Below are 22766 nucleotides of genomic sequence, written 5' to 3'. Positions count from 1 at the left end.
GCTGTGCAGCAGCTACATGCAAAAGCATGTTTGCATACACATACATTTGCATGCACACACACACACACACACACACACACACACACACACACACACACACACAGGTTTGCATCAGGCAGCACTGCACCAATGTGTATTATGTAATGGTTTCCTAGGAAACATTACAGGAGAAGCCTGAAAGATTAGATCATTTTTGTTTTCATTTCAGTCTGTCTGAGTTGCGGGGGAAATGTTTTGTTAGTTCACATGCAATCATTACAAATAATCATCTAATGAAAGGATCTTATAAGGTCCCATCCAATGGAAAATTGTAAGTCAACTTTCCAGTTAATTGTCCAACAATACAACACAGAATGTGTTTTATTGTATTTGTAACATCAAAATACTCTCATTTTTACTCTGTCAATAGTTATTTATGTCACAGTGCATTAGTTGACTCCAGTGAGTAAAGTGATCAGGTAATTCTTGTTTTTTAGTGGGCCTGACATTAAAGAAGTCAGATGTGTTAATACTGCTTAGTTGGGCCAACAATACTGGGAATCAAACTCAGATTTCTTGTTATTTCTGGTGTTTTTCTGCCTCCGTGGTGACAGTCATGGCCGAAGGCATTATGTTCTTGGGTGTTCTGTCCATCCGTCCCATTCTCATGAACATGATATCTCAGGAACGCCTTGAGGGGATTTCTCCAAATTTGGCACAAACATCCACTTGGAGTCAAGGACGACCTGATTAGATTTTGGTGGTCAAAGGTCAAACTTGAAACCTTTTTATTAAATTCCTTCAAAGTCTTCACTACAAATATTATGAGTCTGGACAGACATGAATGTAAACTACAACTTGACTGGGTGGCGGAGGCGGTATTTGGTATTTAGTTCATTAAGTAATAATACAAAGAGGTAACATTGAACTACCAATTTGGTCATTTTATTTCATTTAAAAGCTAAAGAAGACTAAATTGTCATTTTGAAAAGATGTAATTGCTACAGTTGTCTTTGATGGCAAGGAATCTGATCATATTGTTCATTCAGGTATTTGTAAAGAATTACAAACAATGCCAAATATTAAGAGGGTCAGTCGGTTGTGTGGTGTAACATGTATTTTGTTGGTGTGTTGTTTTTACCCACAGAGGAGCGGGAAGAGCCCTCAGAGGGACTTTTGTATCGACAGCAGGAGTCACACCTTTGTCAGCAGATGAAACTCGCCACAGTATCCCAAGGCCAAGAATCCACAGCAGGCTGGTTCCAGGAGGAAACTGCCACATGTAGCACCGCACAACCTTGCTCAGGTCAGAACCTGTGAATCAGAGGTGTGACAGGAAAAGGTCACAGATTCAAGTAATGATATTCCAGCAGAACTTTTGTTTAAATATTTAGTAACAGGTTCTTATTTTTCTCTCTCAGACCAGCAGCAGTATGCCAGCAATGAGCAGTCAAAGCTTCCAGACCCCAGCCGAATCCGCTCCCGTGTCCCCGCCAACATGCCAAAGCTTTTCATCCCTTCCACCGTTACTAAGTTCCCACCAGAAATCACAGTAACACCTCCAACACCCACACTCCTCTCCCCCAAAGGCAGCATCTCAGAGGAAACCAAACAAAGACTGAAGGTATGAATTTACCTCTCAGCAGGAACCCATGTGGTTCTGTGAATACAGCACATAACTGTAGTCTAGTCAAACACTCAACAGTGACCCCTTCTGTCTGCTCCTGTACAGAACGTCATCCTGTCGTCTCAGTCTGCAGCCACAGTCAAAAAGGACACTCTGAGCCAGCCGGCCCTCGAGGTCCAGGAGACGTCCAGCCAGGAGTCGTCTCTGGAGAGCGAGTCGGACGAGGAGGACGATTACATGGACATCTGAGCCTCTGAAGGCCTTGTGTGCACGCTGAAACTGAACAAGACCAGATCTTTTGTTATAACTTGGCTTGACTCTGCCAAATCCTGTACCCCTGTCTTAAAAAAAAGGAATGGTCCATGTTACTGCAGCTGTCTTCGTTGATGCTATTGTTTCCTTTTGTGCAGTGCATTACAAATTGTCTTTTTTTTTTTTTTTTTTTTTAAAGCACTCCCAAACTGAAAAAAATGCAGTATTCTCATCAGCTGTCATGTCACTGTGTTGCTCTGGTTGTCAGCAGTGATGGGTGTATATGACAGACGATGGCTTTGATGTCACAACGTGTCTGTAATGTGCCATTTATGCATATCACACATCAGCTTATGGTGCTCTCTTGCACCAAACTGTACACTGGATCTGGCAAGAAAGGCTTGTAGCCTTTAAAGCCAACCAGTCTTGTGTTTATGCATCTTTTTTTAATGTTCTGTGCTAATTGTATCAACAAGATGCAGCTTAATCCTTGTTTTGAGAACTTGCTAATCTGAGGTGCTTCAGTCTGATGCTCATCAGCATGTACCTGCTGTCCTCCACTTTGACCATGAACTTTTGCATGAGAATTTCATCTCCAGTACACGTGCATAGGTACAAGATATATTTTAATGAACACAAAGGTGAAATAAGGACAATCGGCTGCATCCGAGGCTGTGGAGATAACAGCCTCATAACCTGTAGCAGATTGGAAATGTTTACACTTAATATTTGGGATGTTATTCAGTTAGCACTTTGTGCTATTTTTGTACTCAATGTATTTCTTGTAAAAAAAAAAATTTGTTCTATATATTTTTTCTTTTGTGTGCATTTGTAGCTATGAGGAACAGTTCTTACAGGAAAACGCCCTGTCACCAGCACTGATCTGAATGATGTGGAAAGGGGTTTTGGTTATTAGAAATTAGATTTTGTACATATCATAATCCAAATATCTTTCCGATATGTTTGGCTTTAATGGTTTGAGTATTAAGCTGGAGAGGTGTGTGCATGTGTGAGAGTGTAAAGGAGAGGGTCACTTCAATTCCAAGCAACTCAGGAAACGATAGACGATCCCCAGACGCGATCTTTCCTGAATTCAAATGGAATTGAAATGCACACAGAGGAAATCTTTCTAATATAGATGCCTTTCCATCAGAACCACTTTGGTAAATTTGTCACAATTCTAGCTTAACTCAGAGGAAGACAACAGAATGTTTTTTTACAGATTGTTTTCTATAAACAGAAAGATATTTACTGATTATGTTTCTTGAAAGCTGTCTGAAAATAATTTTTAAAAAGGAAACAGATGAATAATTGTAAATTATCACCCTTGATTAAAAAAAAAAACGGTTTTGTATTTTATTTCATTAAGTTTGTTTATTTTTTTGGTGTAAGATAGTTTTTTATTGTTCTACTGAGCTTCTGGGAATGTACCGAGGCTGAGAGGTGAGCAGGTTGAAGGCTTTTGCTCGACCCGGCCTCCCCCTGGCTCAGGCTGCTGGAGGGGAACTGTTCTCTATATGTGAACTAAATGCATTATAGATGTTAAACCAAAAATATAATTGAGAAACACATACAGTATCTGTTCTGTGTTTTACTTAAAATATCCAAATGTGCATAAAACTTCCCCCCACAGGGGTCTTTGCATCAGATAAGATGGTGGTTTTGTTTGTACTCTGTGTGAGCTCCTCCTGGGATTTCTGTGGAAAATGTGATGGTATCTGAGGGGCTGGTTTGGTAACACCATCTGTAACTGCTAATATTTTAGTAAATTATAAGTTCTATGGAAATACAATGCATGCTTATGCATGAAATCAAACTTCACAACAATTGTCTGTAGATATCAAACACAAGCAACATTACAAGCATCCAACAACATGTTTAAGTTTTACTGTATACTCAGTTTGCCAACATCTGATTGCTTCTAGTGTTTCATGTTTTCTGGTTTTTACCACTTATTATATACATGATCACTTCCCTGTATGAATACAGTAATAATCATCATTCTTCATTAATTTAACTCATAATCATCCATGTTAGACAATATGACCAGTTGCTACATTTCATTCATAGGAATGTACAGTTGTTAAATATATGTTTTAGGAAAGTAGATCTAATGAATTAAGCAGACACCAACTATTTTTCTAAGGTACCGTTAATGCATTAAAAACATAAAGCATCACCTAATGACAATGACGGTTGAAGAGTTACTGCCAGTTTGACCCCCAATTTATTCCCAAGACAAAAACTAATAGTAACAGAAAAATTATACCTTTATCCACACAACTTGATGAAGTTTATTATGTCTGGGCATATTATGGACCAGGAAAAATAAATGTTTTCTCTACAAAGAAGTTTTTTTCCTCTCATAATTTGCCAGCAGCATTTCCTTTTCATTTCATTGCTTTAAGTGTGACAATACTCGTGTATCAACAAAATCAATATATATTTTAAATGAATTTAATTTTCAGTTTAAACAAGTCTCAATGAAAAGATGGAAAATCTCTTTTTCAAAAGACACCTGGTGAAGAGTGCAGCATAAAAACGTTACATACTACAACAGGCTAGAACAATTGTCACACACTATAAAAGACAGTATCCAGATGCATAAAAACTTCACCTTTCTTAGTTGTAAATTTACAGGGGTAAAATTTCGGCTAATGAATAAGATTGGCTGGAACATTCACTTGTCTAGTGTTTTATATTATTTTTTAAGAAATGAATATACACGTACATTTTCAACAAGTGGGACATCCATGTGCTTCAAGTGTTCTGCATAGAAGAAGGTGATAGTTACTCAGTAAAACACACTACAGTAGTTTCTGTCACCACAGTCATGGCCACACACGGGCACAAAACATGTGAACACTGACAATCAAGTTTATGTTCAGTGTTTGTGTGTGTGGCCTATAAGACTCATTCTCACCAGTAACACGCCACTCACTAAATGGTTAATATTTAATTCTAACTTCTTATTGGCTGCAAATAAAACAAACAAAAAATAAACTATTTCCTGTCATGGTTGAAGAATGATAAAATCCCACTGGCTCACTTAATAAACAACCCAAAAACATTTGATTACAGGGCGGACACTTGTGTAATCAACCTCTCTTTTCAATAACTGTGAAATCTAGAGTAAACATGAGGAAAAGCATATTACTCTGGTCACCATGCTTCCTCAGGAACAGTGGAGTTTCTAACTCCTGTAGTCAGCAGACCACCCCGCTGACCACATTGACTTTGTGGTCAAAGAGCTTGTACACGCTGGTGTGAAGTCTCCGACACGAGGGAAGTCATTAGTCTTCATTAGCAACTTCCAGGAGTTTCTTATGAAGTGCTGTGAAGTTGTCATTTGCCCCTTTGCCAGGCAAGCTAGATTTGAGGTTTGTTTTCTTATGTGGTGGACCAAATGTGAGCTCACCCGGCCCCTAGTTGGTGCATGTGACATCATGGTCACTACTGATTTAGGATAGTGACATTTCATTTAAACTCTCCTTTTTCAAATATTTTTACCACAATATAGAAGTTTGTTTTTCATAAGTGCTGCAAATGCTAAAGAAAATTGAAAAATTGGCCTATAACTGATAAAATCTTACTCATGTGTTATGTCTTCCTCTTGAGAAAAATGCAATATACACTATGCCTGAGTGATGTATGCAGACCTTTATATTCAAATTCTCGACTGTGCCATCAATTAGACTTGGTGTTTTGAATCTTTTCTAATCACGTCACAAAGCATATGAAATAAACTTCATGATGACAAACCTGTTGTCAGGTAAAGGCATTTCTCCTTCCATGTAAAAAAAGATTGTTCAGTCTCCTGTGACATCATGTTGTTTCCAGCCACAAGGCTGCTATCTCTACAAACCCCTAAAAGTGGCCAATTAAGCATCAAAAGGGCATGCTGCATGGCTAATGTGAGCGAAAGGTGTGAGATTTCTCGTCAGTCCACTCCAGGGGCTCTTTATTGGGCTGCTAGAGAGCCGTCTGATCCTCAGGCCTTGGCTGTATATTGGCAGCTGTTAACTGTTGAGCACAAGGGGGATCTGTGCAGTTAAAGCAAATGGCCAAAGACTGACACCTGGGAGGTGGAACATCACTGGTGAAGGTGATCTGTGAGGAGACGCAGTCGCTCTGGGCATTAGATGTAGGGATTCAATGTGAACAGCAGGTATCAGCTGTAGGACAGAACTGAGGATATCTCTGCTCAGTCCTGTTCTACGATTGGATTGCTGCCATCATTTACTCTTGGAAAACATCTGTCAGTGGGTGTATGTTTGTATAAATAAGGCCTTAAACAGAATCCACCATGTTTTTGTTTTGCAGTCCCTATCAGTCTTCTCCAGGTGACCACCCTGATGTGTCATCCAGTCCAAATCGCCCCCAGGCTGCCAGAGCTCCCTGTCATTGGCTTTTGTCCCCAGGCCATGTACTGAGGCCTTACCAGTCACACCTGTCACCTCCAGACCTCATAATGGGATTGACACTGCCGCTGCTGAAATATACACCTCAGCTCTGACATAGACACACTCACTGCTATCAGAGCTAGACGAGGGGTCCGCCAAGGATTTATCATGAAAATCTCTTGATTTCTTTCTTATTCTTATCTTTCTTATTCCTAAACACTCAAAAGATCTGTGTGACCTCTTTGCTCCTGAAGCAGTTTCAGGGGATTCCCATGCAGGCCCCCGAGGAGCTGGCTAAATGCTAAGTGAGGAGAGCCACACTGAACCTGTGATTAATAACTCCTTGACAACACTTGGTTTCACATAAGGGGGATAAAAACACATTGCACTTCCTCAAGGCCAATGTTGTGCCACAGAGGGGGCGAGGGAGTGCTTGGAGAGCCCTGCATCAGGGCATTTAACATAAAATAGTTGTAAAATAATTGTACAGAGTTCTCTGCATCTTTAAGTGCATCATTACAAGCTGAATTACTATCCTTTTTATTCTGCATCGACTCAGCGTAGGACACTGAAACAAGCCGGTCAATATTTTCACAGGGAAGACCTTCTAGCAGTAAACATCTCTTATGTGCCCTTAATTGCCGATTCCACAGAGTGCTATGCTGTCCCATAAACCGTGGGACCTTCTCTAGGCTGCACACACTGGTTTTAAAATTCTACCTCATATATTATATGTGGTTCTGGTAGCTGGGATGTTATCCATGCAGTCACAAAAGCAGCTTGGAGCTCCTTTGTGGACGGATGTTGAGCTGGGCTTACAGAAGGCATTGTATGCACCACACAGACATGAGAATACAATGAGAAATGTAAGTGGAAGTGGTGTGCCTATGCTAGAAAAGAGGTTGAATGAGACGTGAAAATCACCTCAATTCAAATTTTGATGCTAGTGGAAACAAGAAGGGGAACTGTGCTTACACTATGCTAATGCCCGCAGTGTTTAGCATTTGTTTTGCCTTTGGTAACATGGTATGATACAGGCGGAGACAGGCCTATGAATGACACCCGTGGATTTGCCTGGATGTGGATGGTGGGAGGACGGCCGGGTTGTTGTGGCAGGCCTTTATTCTCCGTCCCTCCTGTCCCATTCAAGGCTGACTTGGGCTTGTGGTGCTAACTGGCTGTTAATTGCTAGCCTATACACAGGCATCCTCCACATGCAGAAACTGTCCCCTTCAAGGGAAACTTGCCTAATGAGATTATCTATCAGAGCATGGGCCTGTCTAGACACCCCAATACACAACCCCCTGCTGCTGCTGGCAGTCCTGCAGGCATCAGAGGATGCCCCCCAGGTAAAAGTTACCTGCAGAAAGAGAGTGCATGTTATCATCACACCATTATGGGTTTACACAGAGTTTCCCACCCACTGTGTCATTTCTCTGATGGAGAAAGCTGAGAATGTAGAAAAGTGTAGAGATCATATTTTTGACATTAGAACATTTGAAATGTTTTATTTCATGCAATTTAAAATCAATACTGTATATGTGCAATGATAAGTGTGGGAATATTGATTCTACTTTATGAAAACCCTAGAAAATACTGCTATTTTTGAGAAAAGGAGCCCTCCATTGTAGACACAAAACACACTGGATTATCTCATTTAAAAGTACCTTTCACTGCTTTTCCATCAGTTTTGTTAAACTGATTTTAACTGGTCATTTAACACATTGCACAAACACACTAAATGGTATTTTTGTGTGTGTTTAAATCTGTGTGAATGATATTTACACAGGTTCTGGTGCCACTGCGAGCCCTGATCTGCAGCAGGGAAGTCTGTCCATATTTGTTTTAGAGTCTCTTAGCAGTTAATAAAGATGCATTTCCTCCATCCCCCTTCCTGTGGGGACGGTATCAAGGCTCTGTTAAGTCTCTTTGATTTCCAGCGCCCTCCAATCACAGTGGGACACTGACTCATCATTGTGCCACTTCAAAGCCTGGGAATGGCTCTCTTGACCCCACCCACTCCAGGGATCCCCTTAAAAGTCACGGTCACCCCGTCCAGCAAGTCTAAAGATCTCTGAAATATCTGGTGCAACAAGGCTGAATGACCCTCTGACTCCCTGAGCGACTGGATTTCTTTTTACTCAAGAGGAAGGAGAGCAAGGAGGGAGAGCAGAGCTGAAGAAACACTTTGGATATCACTGATACTTGGATTGCTTATTGGCCTTCTGTGCATGAATCTTGTTAAGCTCTTTCTGTGCTGCCACTGAATCTGAAGAATGCAGTCCATCAGAGGTAAGTGTTTTTTGACTCTCATTGGATTTACCCTGAGCATTTCTATCTACTATTTAAAATTTTGCACAGATTGGTCTATTAGTTGTTTTGTCTTTACTGCAGAATATATCATTTTCAGTTCAGCACAGGTATGATGAATCTTATTTTCTCCCAGACTTGAAGGCCAACTTTAGTGGCCCTCCTCCCTCCTCCATGGCTGCCGGCTCTGATGCCTATCTCCAGGGCAACATCAGGATGACTCTGGAGGACCCTGAGCTCTGGAAGACCTTTCATGAAATTGGAACAGAGATGATCATCACTAAACCGGGCAGGTAAGACAACAGAAAAGTCATATTTAAAGCAAAACATAGGGAAACAAGTGTCTGTTCTTTGTGTTTGCTTGTGTTTCTCACACTGTCATATGTTCAACTTTGTGTTTTTCAGGAGAATGTTTCCACACTGTAAAGTGAATCTGTCCAGTCTTATTCCATGTGCCAAGTACATCTTACTGGTTGATATGGTCCCAGAGGATGGTTTCAGGTATAAGGTAAGACAGCAACAGTGATTTCTGAGTGTTATCTTGATCTTAGTGATTTTTAGCAAAGATATATTTCCTTTTACTTTCCAACAAAGTAGCCTTGACTTTCCTTTGGCTTTGGCCGTAGATCTCCTTCAGTGGTTACCAGAGACACCCCCTGTTTATCACCCCCCCTCCCCACCCCCCCATCCTTACATGGTACATCAAAGGGTGCTATCTCTTCCTGTTTTTCTATCCCCTGCTGGGAGCCCACTGTACTACCCCCTATCTCTGTGGGTGGTACCAGCCAGCCGTCACTCTCCACTCTGTCGTCCTGCTCTCACTGTGGGAAGGAGAAGATGAAGCCCCTTCTGTAAATCACCTCTCTGTATGACAGATTAGCCTTTAATGATGCCCTGACTATCTGTCTCCTTCCCACAGTGGAATAAAGAGAAATGGGAGGTGGCGGGAAAAGCAGAGCCTCAGCCTCCCTGCAGGACCTACCTCCACCCAGACTCTCCGGCCCCAGGGAGCCACTGGATGAAGCAGTCCGTCTCTTTCCTCAAGCTCAAGCTCACCAACAACACGCTCGACCAACACGGCCATGTGAGTAACAACACTTAGTGATGTTTGAATGAGAAGCTACTTTTTGAAGGATATTAGATAATTGACTAAAGAAACTGGTAACACTTAAAAAATTGATGCTTTAGCAGCAATAAACTGCATACTTGTGAAGGTTGCACTGTCAAAGACTACTTAAAAACAGAAATAAAAGTACTCAGCAATAACCCGTCTCTTTTTATCTGCAGATCATTTTGCACTCAATGCATCGCTACCACCCGCGCTTCCACATCGTCCAGGCAGATGACCTGTTCAGTGTCCGCTGGAGTGTTTTCCAGACCTTTACCTTCCCTGAGACTTCCTTCACAGCAGTCACCGCTTACCAGAACACCAAGGTCAGTTTCTGTCTCTGCAAACCAATGAAAACTGCAGGTAGGGCATCACACATTGCTGAGATTTTAACTGAATTTTTGTCCCCCTCCAGATAACAAAGCTGAAGATTGATCACAACCCATTTGCAAAAGGTTTCCGGGATGAAGGGACAACTAAAAAAAGGTGGGTATTGATGATTAGGATAAACAACAATTCCAGTTTGGCTGTTTAATTAGAGAAATGGAGGCTCATCTACAAATTTCTTTGCTACACCCCTGCAATAGATTGAACTGAAAGTAATATGTGTCATATTGTTTTAGGCGTGCAAACAAGAACCCAGCCTGCCTTGAGAAGCGAGCCAAGATCTCAGACATGCTGAACAGGGACTCTGAGGAGGACAGTCCACCAGGTACTGGCTGAAAAAAATCTCTTTGTCCTGATGAAAAAATTCCTGTCCTGGAATTTTAAGTTGATTTAATGATTTGTGTATTCGCAGATTTCTGCCGGTCATCCTACGAGGGTTATGACGGAGATGAAGGAGACTTGCCGAAAAGGAAGGAGGTTGACGCAGTCAAAGAGGAGCGTTACTCCCCCTGGGCTGCTGAGAGGGAGCACAGTGTGAGGACTGACTCACCTGCTGGGACAGACACCAGGGACATGTACAACGCAGAGCAGCTGGTTCCTGCTCCAGCATCCTACCAGCCTTACAGGTGAATACTGGCAAAATTATATAACATGTAAAAACACCATCTTGTCATGATAAACAGAAACTGAACAGAACTGATCATCTTTATTTTACTCTTCAGGTTCCATGAGTATGGAAAGTCGCCCTCTCCCTCCTCCAGCATCGGCAGCAGCAACAGTGGATCAGGACGCAGCAGCTTTGAGTCCAGGGTCCCTGACGTCGCCACTGTCCCTGATCATGACTCATCAAAGCACCGCACCCATGATATTGGCCCTTCCCCATGTGGGCCCCAGCACCTCCCCAGCCCGCAGGACTATACTGGGGTGCTCAACATGACCATGGCCCAGGCCGGGAAGCCTGGGGTGATTGGCCACCACATCTACAGCCCCTACAGCGCCGAGCAGCCCCTGGGTCAGTGGAGCGGCCCTGGTCCTGCCCAGTATCCCCCTCCCCACCACCTGACCACTGACTACACTACACAAGCTGTGCACCACGGCTATCACCATGGCAACGTGGCTGAGTGGAGCCAGTACCCACTGTTCTCTTATTCCTGCTGGTGAGGGGATCTTCAGTGTTAACTGACTGAGAGTGACTTTACCAATGCTGCTGCACCATCTTGCCAGAATGCAGATCCAGTACTAACTGCTATGAGAATGCATGCCCACACAAGGCTGAGGGCCAGAGGCCTGCGACAAGAATAGAAAAACTGAAAGATGAAAAGAAATACGGAAATACTGAATCCGCCTGTCGCTGTCTTCTGTTGAGACTGGCAGGATTCATGCTCCAGTTATACTGAGTGCAACTAAAGTGCTACTCCATGCTGATGAGTTGTGTTATTGTTGAATTGTCTATTTATTTTGAATTTCATCCAATCTTCAAGTGTATATATTATTTTTGTAAAAAAAAAAGAAAAGAAAGAAAGCATAAAACATAAGTGTGCAATTTATTTCTGTCCTCCAATTGTAATGTGATCGGAAAATAAAAACCTAAAAGTTACTTTTAATTGGTTTCTCTTTTCTCAGTATACATTCAGCATTCAGCAAGTTTACTGAGTATTTTGTAGAGGTGTCTTTGTCTGTGGGTGCACATCTGCATGCTGTGTACCTGGCCAGCTCTGATAAGCAGCACATCCTTTGCTCATGTTTGTTTGTACTTCCCCTTTGTTGATCTAATGAGCACTACTCTGTAGTTTCGACAGGCCCAGCATGCATTAAAGACGTTGTATTACCGTGACTCCGGCTCACCTGCTGAGGTTTACCCACTGGCATCATAAAGCACTGCACGACTCTCGTTCTCCATCTCAATGAGCCTTAAAAAGCATGAAAATGGGGGGCTGTTGGCCCCTTTTCACAACTGAAAAACACAGACTGAGCCCATCACCTCCACCCTGGGTGGATATGAGCTGCTAATGACTGTTGTAAAGTCCAGGGGGGAGGAGGAGGGGGATGGGGGAAGTCTTCCTTCAGGAACAATCCTGGTGTTGATTCTATTCAGTGCGATTCATTATTTTCTTGAACCAATATGTCCAACCTCCTTTTCCTTTGCCTCAGACTTCTACAGCTGTATGATTCACACAGTTCATTAACTCATTTTAATAATGGTGAAGCGAGGGGAGATCTAGCAGGGTGAGCGGGTCAGTGTGATGAAGATCAAATCATAGATAGATTCAAATTCAAATTATAGAGATATCACTCAGAAGCCAGCATTTTAATTAGACCTACTAAGATAAGATAATATTGTAAGGAACAGGAAAATTAAATCTTGGTTATGATATTAAATTGATATAACCTTCATATACAGACATACTCGAAACAGACTGCAACATTTATCAGTGCACAGATTTAAGTGATTAGGACAGTGGTAGCATTTTTAACAACATATTTGTACTGAATCCAATGTAATGTCGTGCTGGGATAGTATCGCTGCAAATATATACTATCTAAGATCTATGGATCTTGCCCTTTAAATAACTGTAAACAAATGAGACATAAATACAAACCAGCAACAGTCTTTCTTCTTAAATTCAATGTCAAAATTCAATGTTCTTGACTTTATTTAAATATAAAGGTTCAGGATATTCTCTGTTTCTTGAATAAATGTTACCTTCAGATCATGTTATGGTGATACAGTCTATGGTGATACTACACAATAAAATGTTGGATAGTGTATTTTACTGCGGACACGCTGATACCAAATATGTTACTCACTGTATGTAATGTTGGTTATGGCCATTAGTAGATGCCTAAAATGGGGTGATGTCAGAGGGTCACCTGGTGCAGCAGCCAACCAGCTCTTCAGATGGTCAAATATGTCACACAGTGAAAAGAAGCCCTTTTGAGTCCAGATCTCCATCCACTGGTGACTTCCTTTGTTTTCTATTGATTTGTTTCCTGACAAACTGACTGTGGACCTCTCCCACACAGCAGGAGAAACAAGAATGAAAGAAAGCACTTAGTAAAATCCCCCTGACACAAACATGGACAACTCCACTGGGTTTAATCTGCATAGCTCCACATCAATGGGCAATTTGGGCTTTTTAATTGCTCTGATAATGGTCCAGCAAAGAGCACCAGATCGACCTGCACTCAAACGACTGTAAAGGCCGCTGACGAGGTTAAGTGCATGACATACGTCTTAAGTATCCCCCAGGTGGCACTAGCTTTAGAATGAAAAGACTGGCACATAAACGCCACAGATTGTGAATCCTGGATGTCCACTGTTGGTGTCAGCTGATCCCAGCAGACATCGTGCTGGGGGCTGGCACAATAGTGTGAAACAGAGAGAAGAGGGGGGGGCACTCACTTAGGTCTGGTGGGAGGTAACAGATGTAGATGAAACGGCCCAGGAGAGGAAAGCAGCAGTCAACCTTCATAAAGCTGATGGAGTGAAGGGCCAAATGGAGAGGAACTAGTAGAGACTGGGAGGAATAAAGGGAATGAGGCAGTAACCACCGCAGTCAGTGTAGTGGCAGTTCAAATGAGAGATTTACTGTTAGATTTGTGAAATTGTGTTGAATTAAACAAAAAAATCAACAAAGTAAACTTTCAACAGTGAAGTTACACTCTCGAAACCCAAACTAAGGCTGTAGCCAGGATTTTAGAAATGAGTCAAAGCCCCCACCCTCAGATCCAAATAAAATATAAATAATTTGACTTTATTTGGTTGATAAAGGTTGATTAGTTTTGTCTAAACTGAGCAGTTATTTTTAAGGATAACAACTGGTTATGAACTCAACACAACTAACTTAAGTCTAATCAGAATATTTTCCCTATAACTAGATTACATATTTATTTTCAAGAAATGTTTTGGGAAATTACAGGCCTGTAAAACTAAAATTTACCCTTTTCTTCCCCAATATGAAGTCTAAATGGTAATTAAAACATGCTGCCAGGAATAAAATTCTGATGGAAAAATACTGAATCCCTTGATTATTTTGTTGGTCTACAAGTAGTCAGAGTTAAATATACTAAGTAAGTCTGAACATACTTGAATCAGCCTAAACGAAACCACTATGTGTTAGTTTTTAATTTTAGAGTATAACTCCTCCTAGGTAGCCAAAACCTCCACTTTCCCTGAAAAAATTCCAATGGAGGATTTCCATGATGGCAACTAACGTGCACAAATGACAAAAGCATGTATTACCAATTTTATTAAATTTGAAAACTTACCTCATGAAATTTGCATATCTTGTGTGACAGTGTGTTGTGATACTTTTTTTTTTTTATGACATAACTCATACGGAAAAAAGAAGCACATTCAAAAACAGACTTGTTCCTGGAATTTTTCTACAACAGAGAAACAAAGGGTGCATAGTGAAGCGGGAGTCATTAAACTTCTTCTCTGCCAATATTGAACAGCGTAACCATGAGCGGGGCAACAAACAGAAGAGCAGAGCAAAACAGAACAGAAATACTCTAAAACTAATCTTCATTGTGCTCTTTGGATCCTGTCATGGAATAGCTTACACAGTATGAGTCATAGATGAACGAAAGGATACAACAACAACAACAAAAAAAAATACCATATGGGTTTGCTTTTCATCACACAAACATCAAGACATGGTGCTAATTCATTTAAAGAAATGGCAACATATTGTGATTTGAGGTCTACAACCTTTAGCACCAGTGCCTCATCATTCACGCACGAATATAAATCAGTTCAACAATGTTTTTTTTTTTTAAAACAAATTGTGATATCTGAGGCACAAAACCAAAGGCTAATCTCCACCCAAAAAAAGACATTTATAAACATAAAAAGCACAATTCACAATATAAGTTCAGGATTTTAACCAGAAAAATGAGGCACAATGTTAAAATTTCATGATGACCCAGTAGTGCGGATGTGATGATACATCTGATGTACTTCCTGGCATTAGCCAGGAACTGCCAGGTTGGAGAAGTAGTAATTCACAAAAACTGACCTTTAGCTGACTGACCTATTAGGGTGAATGCTGCCCCTAACCCTAGCTGCCGGTAATACAGTAGTAACCAAATCTAAAACAAAGATCTATTTTAAAAATGTTCAAAAAAACAACTATGGGCAGCTGAGATATTCTCCATATTGCATAGCCAGTAGTCTTCACTGCTTTATTTCACTTGAAGATATAAAGGTTCTCTCTGCAGGAAATAATGAGGGATCAGCAACAAACAGTAACATTAACGTTTGAGCAGATAAATAATTTATGGACGGAGTGTGATTATCTGAAGAGATATCTGAGTAACAAAAAGTGCACAAAGGTCTTAAATGACACTTTGGTTCAGAGGCACTCAAAGTGGTCAACATGCATGAAGGACACAATGCTGCCATAACCACTGCCACAAAAGTATCCTTAAGGTACTTCAGATTCAACATGCTGAATAAGAAAAGTGCATGACAGTCTCCAGTGCTCATACTATAGATTCAGTTCATTCTCTGCAGGTCAGTCCTCACTCGAGTCCTCTGAGTTGTCGTTGTCCACCTCTTCCCATGAAGCCTTGGTGCGTTGCTCCCAGCTCCTGGCCTGTGCAATCACAGCGGGGGGCATGAGCACCACGCAGGCTGCCAGGCCGGAGACACGCTCTTTAAACTCTGTCTCATTCTCCCACTCATCTGTGTCGGTGTTGAACACGTGGACATATTTCATCCTGTCGCCTTTGTCGTGAGAGCGTCCGCCCAGTATGTAGATACGATTGTCCAGTACAGCCACACCAGGTTCCCCATGTCCACTGGGGAGAGGGCTCAGTAAAGACCAAGAGTTGGCTGTGGGGTTAAAGCATGCCACCTGAAAGAAAGAAAAGAAAAAAAATAGAGAAAATGAATTATTCTCTAGCTCATAAAAATCGCTATCCAGACAGTAATAACCTCTGTAAAAAGGTGCCGCTCTGTCTTGAACAAAAGTCAATTAAATTAATTAAAACCACTGGCTTTTACCACACAAAAGCCTTCATCAGCATGTAAAATGAGGTTTGAGTCAACAGACTGTGGAATATTTTCCAATTGACATTCATAAGACGGCTGAGAGTGTGGGGAGGTCAAGAGGAAGGAGAACTTTGGGACATAAAAGTTTGACCACATTTGAAAAGCAAATGGAAAAAACACACAAAAAGAAATATGTTATGTAATGTCATCTTCAAGAATAAAAACTGAAAGAAAAGCAAGTAGATCTGATTTGAATATAAAAAAAATGAGGGTAGAAAAACAGGAGTGCACAAGACATCATTTTATAGTCCATGAAAGACGTTGAGAGCGCTGTTTACCAGTGTAAACAAAGCCTTCAGTGTGCAGCATAAACGCCACTCATGACTTGTGACATTGTACCTTAAGGACATCACGCCGGTATCCATGCTCATCATTGCTTCCCCCAATGACATAAGCACGTCCGTTAACAGCGGCCATGCCGTGCCACGCCCGTTCCACCGGCCCCTCTGCACATCCTGTCCAGTGGTTGGCCGCAGGGTCAAAACAGTAGGTCTCTCTAAGGTACGCCATTCCTCTGCGCCCACATGTTATATAGATTTTCCCATCCACCACTGCTCCAGCATGGGCGTAAACCTAGAGAGAAGGTTAGACAAGTATTCAGGGAAACTCAAGCAAAGAGGGAATACCTGGTATGGACCAGGAAAGCACCATAAACAGTGGTGAGTATGTAGCACCATCATGTGGATTAAGACAGTATTACATGAAATCTTTTTCCATCTTTCAGCTCTCTATTCTCATACCTCTCTCTTGAGGGATGACACAAATTCCCACATGTTGGTGTGTGGGTCGTAGCGCTCCACAGTGTCCAGCTCATTGCTGTAGTCTCGCCCTCCAATGGCGTATATATGGCCACCCACCACGCAAACACAATGGTCAGCATGCTGCTGCTGGAGAGGCTGGATAGTGTTCCAGCTGTTGTGACGAGGATCGTATCTGCAAAGAACGGACAAGTCTCATAGCAGCAGAAGAAATATGTCTTCAGAATATCGGTCAGCTGTGTGTAAATATGTGCGCAAAGTACAGATCGAATCAAATGGAACATGAACTCGATCAGAAGGAGCAACAGAGAGCACGCTATCACAACAGAACTCTCAGTTCATTTTTTATATTAGTGTTTTTCACCACAAGGTCCATTTCGTATCTGTTCTGTTTATCCAGGTGTCATAGAATGTAGATGTTCACATTCCCAATTTTTTTTCTGAGCACTTTTAAATCTGCTGATGAAGATCATGTGACATAATAGAAAGCTGCAGAACAGCTGTTTAAGAAAGGAACTGAATTAACTGAAGGTTAAAATGAACTCTGAAAGTCCATAAAGTGCTCTGGGAAAACAGGAACTGCAATATCTACAATTCCATGACAAATGGGAAAACACAATCTGCTGATGAAGATCATGTGATATTTGAAAGCTCCAGAACAGCTAATAAAAAGTCCTTGTGGTGAGACTGTTTGCTCAAATTTAATTTTAGTTTGTCTGCAAAATACAAACAATCCATTAATCAAATATCTAGTTGTCAGAAAATGGGAAGACAACTATTTTGATAGATTACACAATGTATTTGAAGACATTTTATGACATTTCATAGACTGAACACTTAATTTATTAATAAAAAAATATCAAACAATAGTGAAAATAATTGGTAGTTGCAGCCCTAGACTAAACATGAACCAGTCAACAGATCTGTGTCCATTTGAAAAGAATAAACATTATGATGGGATCTCACCTCCAGCAGCGGGTCTCTGCAAGAAACCCACTGGTGTTCTTGTCTCCCCCGATAAGATAGACAAAGTTGTTCAGCACAGCGATGCCCTGGTTGGACATTCGGGGTGCGTGAGCTGCAGTGAGAGTCCTCCACTCCCTCCAGCTTGGGTGGAACACCTGAAACAAGCGGTCGTTGTCTGTGTGCGAGGTGAACATCCCCCCAAAGCCCAAGATACAGTGGAAGGTGGACCTCGGCTGGGTGAGAGGACTCTGCAGGATGGGCTGCCAGATCTCCTGCTCATGGTAACGCAGGGCAGCTGAAACAAAATCCTTTAATGGACACTGGTTCAGTTTCCCGTACAACCTCTGCAATACTTGTTTCTCAATCAGGCAGAAACGTACAGCTTCAAGCATCTTGAGACTGTCCTGTGGGTCAGAAAGATTAAAAGAAAATTAGTTCAAGGCAAATAAATCTTTGACAAAATGTGAGTAAAACTAAGCAGGTACATCTGCTTCTTGCCCAGTAGTGTGTATCTGGAGAGATGAGTAAAAAAAATGCAGACGCACCTTCAGACTGACCTGCAAGTACACCTGGTCAGTTTCCACCTGCTCAGGACTGTAGTGGTAGTAAAGCGCCGCCTCGTACACTTCGTTCTCACTGTTCACCTGAAGCTCGTTGCTGCACAGAGCTCTGAATACTTCGTCTTGAGGGAGCTGTCGGTACACGTCGGCTCGAGACAAAGTCTGGATGTTCCTTAGCATGTAGGAGTGCATCCTGGCATTCAGCTGCTGAAGACCGTAGAGATCAGCGAGATGATGCACCTCTAAAATGTTGCTCTCGTCCAGCCAGGAGAAGAGGAAATCACAGCAGAAGCCGATGACGTTCTCAATCTTGAAAACACAGAAGGGCAAAGATTAGCTCAAATAAATAAATACTGAAAAAATGTAATTCTGCAGAAGAACAACAAGTATCCTACCTGCACCAGTGTGGCAGCTATCAGGACTTCCTGCACACACTCTGGGTCTAAATCAATCTCTGAAGTGTAAATGTAGTCAAGTATTTTTTTCATGGCCATGTGGGATACTCCGTGAATTGGGATCTCCTTTTGCTGTGTCTCCCGGAGGCCTCCAGCAAACATCCCCCTGGTGGAGAACAGAAACACATTGTTAGATGGTTTATGTTTACTTTAAATCATTTTAAACTAAATATTTCATATTTAGGGACAAGCTGGTGTTCTAAGATGCATACTACATAAGCAGAATGCCAAGAAAGGATTGTGAAAAGGTGAGGTGAGCAATTTAAATGCTCCCCTCCTGAGATTTTTAGCACCAGTCAGAAAACCTTCCTATGCTTTCAACCAAAATTTTGTTGAATACACTGGGCTTCAGTTGTTATACCTATCACCTGCAGGTGCAATTCACATTCTTTAGCACAAAAGCATATCTGTAAAAGGATGTTAATGTCTTATCTTTACCTACTTTTAGCATTATTACCAGGCATCAGAAACACCCATCAGAAGCATCTTCTTCTACCCCTGTACACCCCTATTCTTTGACTTCATATTTAATATATCCATCTGTGTCACTCCTCTACATTAAGTATGCTTCTGGACATCAGTGATTGTATCTGTGACCTACTTTATATTGTTCACAGAAGCTGGAGGTTCATTTACGTCATGATGGAAGTAAACACAAACCACAAAGTAAGCCAGAAATGTGCACACCAGTACTGATCATATGACACTATTGATAAGCTGCAGGCGAACAGGAAAAACTGTGTTCAAAAATGGACTGCACCAAGCCGCGGCTGTGTCTTGTGACACGGGACTGCACACACCTGCACTCACTGAGTATACTGTGCAAATGTGTACGTGTAAATGGAGACAGGAATAAAATAAATCAGCTTGTGTCAGTGGGGATATATTTAGTTGCCTGGAGGCCTCTGCTCATTTGGTCATGGTCAGAGCTACAAATACGAGTGCTGCTATATACAGTATGTACTCCCTGATTTTCCTGGTTTCATGTTGAGTGGCATCTGTAGATGAGTGAAAAAGTGAGGCCTCTATGGTAGTAACTATTATTGTTGTTATTTTATTTTTGCCTGCGACACACCTGACATACAAACGAAAGTGAAAGCACACACAACAAGCAGACCTGCTGTGAGTTTTACCTAAAGTAGTCGCAGGAGGCTGCCAGAAGTATACGGTGAGCTTGGATGGGTCGACCCTCCACCAGCAGCACCACATCAAACAGGATGCCACTTTGTCTGAGAGCCAGCAGGCCCTCCAGCAGGCTGCGGGAATGGGCTGAACTTCTGTAGGTCTGTCGGCCCGGGCGGCCTGGGGAGCCAGCTCGTCCTACCTCTCCATCCTCAGCCATGGCACGACACTGATGTTCAGGCTTCATTACTCTTATCTGTCTAGTACTAACATCATACGACGTATTTCTTACATAGTTTTTAAAAGACTCATGTAACAACTGTTGTCGACATGCAGAGCAATAACACAAACAGGAAGGGGAGGAGGAGCAGCTTGTCAAAGAAGGGTGGTTACGGTTGCTTGAAAATGTCACTGCATAGGTGCAAGTTATAAACACGGTTAACGCTTTCGCTTTGTACACATAGCTATTGGAAAGACGCGAAACTATACAGTTACAAACACGTCCTACTGTCGACCTACTATTAGCTGCTACTGCGCAGCTAAACCGTCAGCTAATGTTAATGTAGTTTAATCGGTTAGATCAACTAGCAGCAGGCTAGCAGCCAAATGAAACGCAATACAAAGACATTTAGCTAGACAGTAACAAGGGAAACTAAACCACTACGCGAAAACGTCTCAGTCTTCGTCAAAAACAATCCGTTCTACTGTTTGGTCAAAATAACACCAAACCCACTTTTTTGGAGAGACTAACAGTGATCGTCTGATTTTTGACATATCAAAACAACGTCTGTTTACTTTTTGGTGTCAGGCGGTGAGCTCAAACACTATTGGTCATTGTTGTCGTGATGTCCCGCCTACTTTCCAAGAAAGAGCCAATCAGAAATGTCTGTCACACTGCGCAGGGACATTACAACAGGTTCAGCTTGTCTTTTAAAATAATAATTAGTGTTTATTGTTTGTACAATTTACCATTGTGGTGATGTTATGTTTTATTTAGTTTCTGATGATTTGCATACCATAAACCTTTAGTTAAAGAAATGTTATGATACTGTTACTCTCTTTGCCAAACACAAGAGGACACTGTTCTCTGCTCAAATGTTGGTAAGCCAATTTCTACTGGGTTTCTGTGTGTGCTGTCACTGCATCAGTACACCTGCTTCAGAGGTGGAAAGCAAGTCACTGTACGATTACTTTACTCTATGGTCTACTGGTTTTTTACTTAAGTTGGCTCTTTGCATTCAGTATAACTTTCCTATCCCACTACCTTTGAGGGAGGAATGTTGTTCTTTTTACCCCTCTACATCATATGTAGTTACAAGTTACTCCATAGATAGATGAGACAGTTCAACAGTATATGATACTGCTTACATTTTATTACATAAATGACTTTCTACAAGAGACCAGAAATTTTAATGATTACAACTCTAGATACTTAAATACATTTTCAATAAATACATACCTTAAGTCTTAAATGTGGGTCTTTTACTGAATGGAGTACAATGTTGCTACTTTTTCTATCATATACTGGCACCAAAAAATAACATTTTTCTTTATCTTTGAATAATACGGTTACATAACATCATCATTATCACATAATAATATAATAAGAAGAAGATTTTTCATGTGCCAAATTTCTGAAATGATTTTTTATCATTCCCGCCAACTGTTTGTTGTATTTATCATTTTTATGCCTCAAATATTTGGTCTCCATCTGATCAAACACTTTCCAGATTGATCTTCCACTGTTTGATAACTGCATGAGCTGCCAGATAGATTTCCTAAGGCAGCCAGTCATGATGCTCTTTTTATAAAATTGAGGCTTCCATATTGCTTAGGTTTTACAATCTCATTCATCTTCTGCCGCGGTTTCAATTTGCATATGTCATTTCCTGACACGAAGAGTAGAGATTTTTCCACTCGCAAAAACACAGTTGGAATAATCCATCACTTGATTTATTTTCCAGTCTAATATACATTGCCTGTAGAGTGCCTAGGCAGAGTTGAAAGAGGGGATGGCTCCCCTGGCTTTTTGTCTTGGGTGTAAGAATGCCCTTTTCAAATGGAAAATCATAAGTTTTTTCCCCCTGACACATTGACTGTATTTGTCATCTGCATGAAGAAATGGTCCACTATTTCTGCCATTGCAGCTCCCTGAACAGCAAACATGCACACCACTGATACACTGCATACATACTGTAACTCCACCAAGGGTAGTTTCTTCTAGATCAGGTCTTTGTTGCGGATTTGATCAGTGTCACAATAGACCTGCAACAAGTGACTGGATGATTAATTAATTAATTGAAAGAAAATTAATCTGCCAGCTATTTAGACATTCCGTTTGTGTGAATGATTTTTAAAGTAAAAATTCCAGACATTCTCTATTTTCAGTTTTTCAAATGTGAATATTTGTTGTTTTTCTTTATCTTATGTGATAGTAGGCTGAGTATCTTTAGGTTTTGGAGAGTTGGTTGGACAAATCAAGCCATTTGATGACATCACCTTGGGCTTTACGAAATTGTGATGGGAATTTTTCACCATTTTCTGGATCAAATGATTACTCGATTAATTGAGAAAATCATCTGCAGATGAATCAATAATGAAAATAATTGTTAGTTGTAGCACTAGCCACAACCTTTTTTGGCTATTAAACATATACTGAGAGAAATACTATGGTACAGTGTTACAATGGCAACAGACATAACCTGGAAAAATACAGAATATCACTCATCAGTCACTGACATGAAGTAATGCTAAAAAAGATATTATATCTTTTAGTTTGTC

At 41.2% G+C, this 22766-nt stretch overlaps 3 protein-coding genes across 8 annotated transcripts in view; 2 read left to right on the top strand and 1 right to left on the bottom strand.

The window, feature by feature from the left end:
* cabin1 (calcineurin binding protein 1) overlaps nt 1–3431 on the top strand; it is a 39113-nt gene extending 35682 nt beyond the window's left edge. For all 4 annotated transcript variants that reach the window (XM_042420914.1, XM_042420913.1, XM_042420911.1 and 1 more), the window contains 3 exons: nt 1127–1285; nt 1401–1603; nt 1712–3431. In XM_042420914.1, coding sequence (XP_042276848.1) covers nt 1127–1285; nt 1401–1603; nt 1712–1855 — 506 coding nt within the window. In that variant the 3' untranslated portion in view covers nt 1856–3431. The remainder of the gene's footprint in view (nt 1–1126; nt 1286–1400; nt 1604–1711) is intronic.
* A 3991-nt stretch (nt 3432–7422) lies between these two features.
* On the top strand, nt 7423–11529 carry tbx16 (T-box transcription factor 16). 2 transcript variants are annotated; one of them, XM_042421881.1, is made up of 10 exons: nt 7423–7610; nt 8051–8553; nt 8708–8864; nt 8977–9079; nt 9491–9655; nt 9859–10005; nt 10095–10165; nt 10303–10391; nt 10479–10692; nt 10789–11529. In XM_042421881.1, the coding sequence occupies exons 2-10, from the start codon at nt 8538–8540 to the stop codon at nt 11225–11227; spliced, it is 1401 nt and encodes a 466-aa protein (XP_042277815.1). In that variant the 5' UTR covers nt 7423–7610; nt 8051–8537; the 3' UTR covers nt 11228–11529. The 2 variants fall into 2 exon arrangements, with proteins under 2 accessions (XP_042277815.1, XP_042277816.1); XM_042421882.1 differs by lacking the exon at nt 7423–7610 and having other exon boundaries at nt 7993–8553.
* A 2772-nt stretch (nt 11530–14301) lies between these two features.
* On the bottom strand, nt 14302–20787 carry klhl22 (kelch-like family member 22). 2 transcript variants are annotated; one of them, XM_042422458.1, is made up of 7 exons: nt 19997–20787; nt 18804–18969; nt 18394–18717; nt 17849–18252; nt 16865–17057; nt 16464–16697; nt 14302–15927 (listed from the first exon to the last, which is right to left on the bottom strand). In XM_042422458.1, the coding sequence occupies exons 1-7, from the start codon at nt 20230–20232 to the stop codon at nt 15586–15588; spliced, it is 1899 nt and encodes a 632-aa protein (XP_042278392.1). In that variant the 5' UTR covers nt 20233–20787; the 3' UTR covers nt 14302–15585. The 2 variants fall into 2 exon arrangements, with proteins under 2 accessions (XP_042278392.1, XP_042278393.1); XM_042422459.1 differs by having other exon boundaries at nt 18406–18717.
* Between the last annotated feature and the right edge of the window lie 1979 nt (nt 20788–22766).

This window comes from Thunnus maccoyii, chromosome 9 (genome assembly GCF_910596095.1).
Source record: "Thunnus maccoyii chromosome 9, fThuMac1.1, whole genome shotgun sequence".
Classification (NCBI taxonomy): Eukaryota; Metazoa; Chordata; class Actinopteri; order Scombriformes; family Scombridae; genus Thunnus; species Thunnus maccoyii.
The sequence above is the reverse complement of the archived record's forward strand: the minus strand, read 5'-3'. Positions and strand labels throughout refer to the sequence as shown.

Excerpts from the sequence above, each read along its gene's own strand:
- tbx16 (XM_042421881.1), top strand. Across the intron at positions 10,166-10,302 it reads GAAGGGACAACTAAAAAAAG|GCGTGCAAACAAGAACCCAG; the intron begins GTGGGTATTGAT and ends ATATTGTTTTAG. Across the intron at positions 10,392-10,478 it reads TGAGGAGGACAGTCCACCAG|ATTTCTGCCGGTCATCCTAC; the intron begins GTACTGGCTGAA and ends GTGTATTCGCAG.
- klhl22 (XM_042422458.1), bottom strand. The coding sequence starts at position 20,232 with ATGAAGCCTGAACATCAGTGTCGTGCCATGGCTGAGGATGGAGAGGTA. Across the intron at positions 18,718-18,803 it reads TAGCTGCCACACTGGTGCAG|ATTGAGAACGTCATCGGCTT; the intron begins GTAGGATACTTG and ends TGTGTTTTCAAG. Across the intron at positions 18,253-18,393 it reads ACTTGCAGGTCAGTCTGAAG|GACAGTCTCAAGATGCTTGA; the intron begins GTGCGTCTGCAT and ends TCTGACCCACAG.